Source organism: Solea solea, chromosome 1 (assembly GCF_958295425.1).
Source record: "Solea solea chromosome 1, fSolSol10.1, whole genome shotgun sequence".
Taxonomy (NCBI): Eukaryota; Metazoa; Chordata; class Actinopteri; order Pleuronectiformes; family Soleidae; genus Solea; species Solea solea.
This window is the reverse complement of record NC_081134.1, coordinates 23,193,118-23,201,571: the sequence shown is the minus strand read 5'-3', so window position 1 is coordinate 23,201,571 and position 8,454 is coordinate 23,193,118. Positions and strand designations below refer to the sequence as shown.

The 8,454-nt window shown below is 37.9% G+C and overlaps 1 protein-coding gene across 2 annotated transcripts; it reads left to right on the top strand.

Annotated features, from left to right (window-relative positions):
* The first annotated feature begins 3,702 nt into the window (after positions 1-3,702).
* LOC131469563 (protein Niban 2-like) lies at positions 3,703-8,153 on the top strand. 2 transcript variants are annotated; one of them, XM_058644665.1, is made up of 3 exons: positions 3,703-3,819; positions 7,255-7,359; positions 7,844-8,153. In XM_058644665.1, exons 1-3 carry the CDS (start codon positions 3,802-3,804, stop codon positions 7,979-7,981), a joined length of 261 nt encoding a protein of 86 aa, XP_058500648.1. In that variant the 5' UTR covers positions 3,703-3,801; the 3' UTR covers positions 7,982-8,153. The 2 variants fall into 2 exon arrangements, with proteins under 2 accessions (XP_058500648.1, XP_058500638.1); XM_058644655.1 differs by having other exon boundaries at positions 7,255-7,410.
* The last annotated feature ends 301 nt before the right edge of the window (positions 8,154-8,454 follow it).

The following is an 8,454-nucleotide window of genomic DNA, read 5'->3' as shown; positions in this document are numbered from 1 at the left end:
GAACTGGGTGAAGTACATTATCATATATTATCATTATTTCATGGGATATTCCTATATGAGTCAGTTTGTCTGGTGTTACATGCATGTATGTCACAAAGTTAGGTACAAAACTACAAATTGTGTTTTACTAGATGTTTGAGCAGATCCTTCATCAGAGTCTCGAGTCTCAGGGTACAGAGGAGCTGTGTAAGATCATCCAGCACTGCCAGGACAGAGTCATTAAGGTAATACACAAAGAAAACAGGCTTGTGCATCAAATTCTTGCATAACATCTACATTAATATCTAATAATATTACATCTGGCATACTCCAGCCCTGGGAGTGAAACTTTTGGTCTGGCCTTGTTTTAGTGTTAATGAAAATTCAGGTTCACCTTTATCAATTTATTAATTTTTTAACAAAGAGTCCAGGATACCGGGTAATATCCCAGCTTAATCCCTTCTGTGCATGGTCCTCTGATATTTTCAAGCCTCAACTTGCCAGCTCCATGTTTATTTTTATTATATCAGAAAGTATGAGTGTGTGGATGAGCTAACTCATGCTTTTGAAGCATGATGATGGTCGCCACAGCGGTCGTCTTCCAGATAGAGATTAGATAGAAAATAAAAACTCCAAACTCAAGGAATAAACACTTGACTTTTGCGAGAACAGGTGAACGTCACATAGTGTACCCTGAGACATTATTGCTCTGGACCATAATCATCAATTGGACTGATAAGAGATTGCCGGCATCTTGTGAAATGTGCCAGTACACAATAAAAGTGCCGGTTCTGTGTACTGGACAGTACCGGGCCACTTCTAGTTAATAATTGTACTGTAGTGACAGTGATGGTATTTTATGTACACTTAATGTCTCTTATGTGATCTTATTCTTTAACAAACAAGTGCACAATAAAAATTCACTGGGAATTCTAAACAGCACATTGCAATTTCTGCAATTATTTTCAAAGTATTGATCAGTAATACAGTGAAAATGAGCGGAAATATTAATATTTGCTTTGCAAGTCAATTTAAGGTGTGCGCCCCTAAATGTTTTGCTTGCTCTCCTAAAATGTTCAGTTTACACCCCTACTGTGCTCCTTGTAAAACGTTAGTCAGATGCCCTCCAAACATTGTTCTAAAGGGTTTATGTTCTTAGTTCCTCTTCAGTAGAGGTGCATGTCCACAATGTAAAAAAACCCCTTCTCCACTAACTATGGTTGTTTCCATCCCTTCTCTTCTATTGTTTGTATTGTATTTGTATTGTATTTGTATTTTATGTATTTAGGTGGTCTTATAAATTAAAGGATACATACTGTGAAGCAGCACTGTAATAAGCGACGGCCAGTTGATGAACCCATTAAAATATTCCATAACATGTCATTTAGCAGACACTTTTATCCAAAGCGACTAACAATGGAATTGAGTACAGTAAGCCAGGGGCGGAGCCGAACTTGTGACCATTACGACCATGCTGTCTTTCGCACACAGGGTACCGGTCTTAACCACTGAGCCACTCTCCCCCCGTATATATGAAATATGTCTTATTAACTTGTGATAGGATGTGGAATTTGAGACACGGCCTCATGACAGAATGAGCCGGTTAATGTCTTTTTATTTTTTATTTCCCTTTTCATTGCTTAAGCAGGAATGCTGTTGTGACCTATGGCCTTTGTGGACCAAGTGAGGGTGGACCATGGAGGACAATTTTATCTCTCACTGTATGTGCAAGAAAAACTGTCAGGATACACAGAGACAGCATTAACAAGGGTAATTAAAAGTGTTTCTAAACATTATTTTTCTCAAAACCATATGTGATGTGTGTGTGGGTATGTATTTTTCAGTACTTGGACAGTGGAGTGTCGGGGTGGTTGTGTATATAGCTCCTGTGTGTCTATATCGATACATGTTACTAGATTATATCAGAAAGTGGTCATGAAATTATTTGCATTTCTTTTCCCCACAAATCTTTTCTGAGTTATATGGCATGTGAAAAGTAAAAGATAATCTTGGAATAACATTAATATTTCCTAAAATGTGTTCCATTGACTGGGCTTGAAACCTAAAAGCAACAGAAAACTTTTTTTTTTAATTCCCTTCTGCTCTGCATTTTTACAGAACCACAGCAACACTCCCACTGAAGGCCACCTTGGTTCACCTGGTGGACCAAGAGCTTCTTGATATGGAGGACACCACAGTTCGATACTTTTCGAACCTGAGCTGCCAGCATTGGAATCCAACGGTTTATTGATGCTTGGAATTCTCACACAGTTTCAGGTATTTGATCCATTTGAGCAGTTGCATCCCCAACACAAAAATGAATTTCACTTAGCAGGGAGCCTGCTGTGAGGATTACTTCCCCCTTGGCAACACCTCAGGTCCACTTCCTCAGGTCCCACTGAGCATTTTCAAATTCAAAATGTGTGAAGAAAATCATTTCAGTGTAATCAGTGCATCTGAAAAGTATTCAGATGCACTGGCTTTCATGTAATAACCCTAACCCTAACCCTCATTTATTACACACTTTGTTGTGAGACTTGATTTAAAAAAATAGCATAGCATTAATCGGATTTTACATAATTTAGGCAGCTGACAAAACAATACTGTGAAATTACAGTTGCCTGATAGCCAAAAAATGATTACCCTGTTATTTGTTGCAAAAAGTGAAGTTTGAGCCTATATTCCTCCAAAACATATACAGTAAAAGTATTTCATACTACTAGTTTATGAAGTATAAGTGGTACTGAGTTCAGTGAAAGTGAAATCATACACTACTAATACAAATTATGGATTTTAAACTTCATCAAAAACGGATGATCACACAGGTCATACAAATGTATGTTTGATTTGATGTAATTATTTTACATGTAATCACTATAATATGATAGGGTTAGGGTTAGTTTTGATAAATTATTTAACCTTTTTCTTTTTCAGTACATTGTGACTGATGTTGATGAGGTCGAGGTCTTCAGCGTCTGAGGCTGTGTCTTTAACAGTCAGGATGAATTGAGCCCCAAACAAAGTGAAACATTGTGTTTACCTGTAATTGCACCTGTGTAAACAAAACCAGACTTTTGTTTGGGTTCACGTAGAGGGCAAGTCTTTGAAGTCCCTCAAGATGCCTGTTTTTTACTCAAAGGAGTGCATGTGTGTATGAGCCTCTTTGTAGTGCCTGTGTATCATGTCGATTTGAACTTGATGTGAGAACAAGAAGTGCCTGGAGTTGCACATACACACAGACACACAGACACACACACACACACACAGACACACACACACACACACATTCATTCCTAAACCCACATTCACACCATACTATGATATCCCTAAAATACACCCACATCATTTTAGCTTCAGATATTGATTGAATTGTGTGTTATATGATAATGAAAAATGTTGATATTCCCTGACAGTGGAAAATAACTTCACCTACACCAAATTTGAAGCAATTTGCATCAACACAGCCAAAGATATCCTCAAAAAAAAATCCAAAAGCACAAAGAATGCAGAGGATTAATCTGTAATGTTTTTATTACAAAAAATCTTGGAAGCGAACATTTCTGCCATGCATGTATGGTGAAACAAAGGGGCAGTTTATTTCAACTACTACTGTAGCTTTAAGATAATTATCGACCATCATCACACTCCAACGCAACGTAGTTCCCCACCACAGCAGCAGCGGATTAATATCCAAAACGTGAACAGGTTACTGTCTGCTCAGCAGGTGGATGAACATGTAATGGAGTTGCAGCATCAGTCGCTGACCAAGGAATTACTGGGGAAGTTGGTGGTAGAGGGAGGCTATTGACATGTCACAGCAAGATGCTCAAAAATGTAGAGGTAAGTGAAATTTTACATTATAATGAGCTAAACAGCAGGCCAGGTGGCTAAAGAGTTATTGCTAAAATGTGTTCGTTAATTACAGTAACTACGTCTTTTCACTCATTGAAAATACATACATACACATGTATTTAAACACACATACACGCATTAATCGAAATATAGTTAATAATAATATATGCACATGTAAATGTTCCATGCTCTTTTTTTTTCTTTTTCGCTTTGCTGTTTTTTGCGAAAGTTTAGTGTTTAAATGCAGATGGTGTTGTCTGCGACGTTACACGGGAGCCAGACTTTCTGTCTGAACAGTTCCACTGTGAGAACCGATGTCCTCTCACCCGGACCCGCAGCTGCAAAGCTCCCGTTTTCGCGGAACCGCTTGCTGTGTTTCGGCTGCGTCTTCGGTTGTGAGGACTGTGGGTCACATTGCTGATCTGTTCAGAGAGCTTCGCTGGTGCTGCTGCTGCAGGTATCCTGTCTATTTAACAAGTAGGCTATACACTAAATCTATCCCTCTATTCTTAAAAATTAAGTCCACTCTGAATGTTGATACAGTGTGGGTGTTGTAATTATTATTATTTTTTATGACAGTCTTTTCCATTCTTACAACGCACAGTTAACGTGACTGGATTCTGCTTCATCCGGGGAAAGAGTTTGACCCTCAGGCTTTGGACACCTACAGTATTTAGTTGATGACAAACTGTTTCCTTAACCCTCAGGCTTCATTATGATTAATTTCCACTGTGTTAGTGCATATGGCACACTTTCTTGTAAGAAGGTCTCTTGGCAAATTGGAATTCAAATGAAAACATTTTATTAATAGATCAATAGAACACTGAACATTGTTTTCACAATACACTTGAGTATATGGCAGGAATGTTCACTCCCAAGAATTGTTGTCATAAAAGATTAATACTTTTGTCCTGCATCAGTCCTCCTCAAAACCACCAAATATTCAATCATTTCCATATTACAAATGACCTCTTTTCAAATTAAGAGGGGAGGGAGTACATGTTTTATCTGATGCTACACAAAACTAACAATGCTTCAAAGTTAATATTGTGGGTAATCTTTGACATATTCAAGACTGATTAAAAAAAATCTCCCAGCCACCCAACGTTTGTCATATGTGTTGCCAGTACAACCCATGAAATGCTCATTTGTACTTGTCAGGAAGTCACTGCAGCTCTGACCTTGTAACCTAAATATGTTTCTGCTTCAAAATCACTTTGTTTCATACATGAGGCTAATGTCTGGCAGATTATACCAATCTTAGCCAATCTTCATCACTAAGTTTTATTTTAAATCCTGATTCCCATCTTTTTTTTTTATGTATTTTGTAGCATTTTTTTATATAGTCCCAATATAATTCTAATTGTGGTTTCTTTGTATGCGTTGATTATGATGATCTGGATCACACTATTCACTTCTCAGGAGGAGTCCACCCTGGTCTCTTTCATATAGTAGTCTCTAAGTTGCAGGAATCCACAGAATTCATGATTGATTATCTAAATCCTTTTTTTCTGTCATATTTTGGAAACTCTCAAGCTGTCCATCTTTCACCATAACACACCATGCTGTGATTCCCTTTGTTGTCCACTGTTTAAATCCTATATCGTACCTAGTCGGTGTAAAATTGCTATCCTATTCAATAAATTAGTGTCTTTCTGTATCTTATATTTTTTTATTATGCTGAACCATATTTTGTATGTGAACATCGTGATTGTGTCTATTTGGTTTTGAATCTTCTTGTATGTTTCTTTATCCCCAATTATATTCTGTACTGGGTTTTCTCCAAACTCTTTTTCTATTTCATTTCACTGTGTCTGGTTTGCACCAACCTACAATATATCTCAATTGGGCCGCATGGTAGTATTCCTTTAATTTTGGAAGTCTCATCCCTCCTTCTTCTTTTGGCAGCTGGAGAGTTTCCAGTCTTATTGTGGATCTTTTGCCACCCCAACTAAACTTTGATATCATTTTATTCCATCTCATAAATTGGGGTTTGGGGGACCTCTACTGGTAGGGCTTGGAATAGGTATAAGGGTCAGGGTCAGCGAGTTGGCGGCACCCCGCTTTACCCGCAGGCTGTAGCAGAGAGCCCCCCTTACAGCAACAACTTTGGCTCTTTCTCTCCCACTCCTGAATTCCCCGCTCCAGAGCCTGATGATGATCATGAAACACCTTTTGTAGAGGAAGAGAAAAAGAAAAGAAAAGCTTGTAGTATAAGTTATAAAATGACGACAAACCCACACCATAGCTTCCCCCCAAACATTTATGACCTCACCCAAAGTTTCATCTTGGAATGCCCATGGCATCCAATCAAATTCTTTTAGAGCCCAACAAATTGAATTCTTGTTGAAAACTGACTTTGACATATTATGTTGTCAAGAACTGAGACTGAACACAAGTAAAGAGTAAAGGTATCCAGCATGTGGAACAAAGGTCTAAGTGTAATTTCTATTGGCGAAAGTAAAGCTGATGGTGGGATCTTTTTTCTAAAACTGGTGATGTCACTATTATTCGTAAAACGAATGAATTCCTAATTTAATTCCTTGTAGATTGCTCATGTTGGATTGTTTTTACCGAGGAGAAAAAATACGAATGATACACATGTACACCTCTCATGAGAGAACAAACATTTTTCAACTTTTTAAAAGACTTAAAGAACCGCTATTGGTCGGATACAAAATTATTTTATGTGGCGACTTTAACACTGTCATCGATGTAAACGACAGAGTGAGCTCTAAAGTCTTGAAACTCAGCTCTGACGGTAATCGCTTGACTCAATTCAATTCTTATGTAGACTAATTGTGATCTTAACAAGTCCTGGCAAATTAAAGTAGGCACAAGCACCATGACGTCCAATCTGAAGCAGCATCCTGCAATTTGTCTTCTTATGTCATCACTTTTTTTCAAAGGATGTATGTTACAGTATTTTAAATAAAATACACATAATGGAAATATATTGGTACAAAATATGAAGGAATTTTTATCATCTCCAGAAAAGAGCATATTTTGTATTTTAAATATGTATTTTTTTAATACATGTATCAGAAATACTATATGGGAATAATGGGAACATCCCTGCTTAGAGACATTACGTGAAGGTTGAAAATTGTGTCGCTTTAAATAAAACCCATAACATGAGAAAATAAATTGAAGCACAAGATATAATGATTATGTATAGAAAATGCACTCTGATTTTCGCAGTTGAAGCACAAGAATCTGGATCTTTACAAAACAAATGTTATCTATCCGCAATTCCTATACTCCTATTCCAGATATGTTTGTGATTTAAACAGCATTTGTCTAGTGTAACATTAGTGATACTTTTGCAGTAGTATATTTATTGTGAGACACAATTATACATTTTTCCCAAATCTGTCCATGCCTCATCCATCTCTTCCTCTCCCTTCTTGTCTTCCTCCTCAGCACATGGAGAAGATCGCCATGCTGGCTTTCCATCCAGTTAAGATGCACAGCTGCTATGAGAAGGAGGTGAACCTGAGCCTTGAGGGTCTGCAGCAACAGTTTGACGTGAGCAGCCCGTCAGTGTTTGTCCAAAGGGCCCAGATCCCCATGAGAGAGGTGAAACCTCAACTACTGACTAACCAGTCTAATTCGGGTTATTGGTTAACTGGTTAACACAATGGGAAGTTTCTATGAGAGCTAATCATTTTATTGACACTCATTTTATTTCTTGATCATTTTCCTACACTGTAGCTCCTGTTTGACTAGAGTTTGTCAAATAGTTGGATGATGAGGTTCTGACTGTGGCATTGATCAAGGACACAGTAGAACTAAAGGCGAACATCTTTTGGCGGTTTGATAACTCAGTGGACAGTTAAACAGATATAGTTGTCTACAGACATGCCACAATACAGACTGTGGAACTGGGTGTAGTACATTATCATATATTATCATTATTTCATGGGATATTCCTATATGAGTCAGTTTGTCTGGTGTTACATGCATGTATGTCACAAAGTTAGGTACAAAACTACAAATTGTGTTTTACTAGATGTTTGAGCAGATCCTTCATCAGAGTCTCGAGTCTCAGGGTACAGAGGAGCTGTGTAAGATCATCCAGCACTGCCAGGACAGAGTCATTAAGGTAATACACAAAGAAAACAGGCTTGTGCATCAAATTCTTGCATAACATCTACATTAATATCTAATAATATTACATCTGGCATACTCCAGCCCTGGGAGTGAAACTTTTGGTCTGGCCTTGTTTTAGTGTTAATGAAAATTCAGGTTCACCTTTATCAATTTATTAATTTTTTAACAAAGAGTCCAGGATACCGGGCAATATCCCAGCTTAATCCCTTCTGTGCATGGTCCTCTGATATTTTCAAGCCTCAACTTGCCAGCTCCATGTTTATTTTTATTATATCAGAAAGTATGAGTGTGTGGATGAGCTAACTCATGCTTTTGAAGCATGATGATGGTCGCCACAGCGGTCGTCTTCCAGATAGAGATTAGATAGAAAATAAAAACTCCAAACTCAACTCCAAACTCAAGGAATAAACACTTGACTTTTGCGAGAACAGGTGAACGTCACATAGTGTACCCTGAGACATTATTGCTCTGGACCATAATCATCAATTGGACTGATAAGAGATTGCCGGC

Coding starts and splice junctions, on each gene's coding strand:
- LOC131469563 (XM_058644655.1), top strand. Junction 7,411..7,843: donor CCCAGATCCCCATGAGAGAG/GTGAAACCTCAA, acceptor GTGTTTTACTAG/ATGTTTGAGCAGATCCTTCA.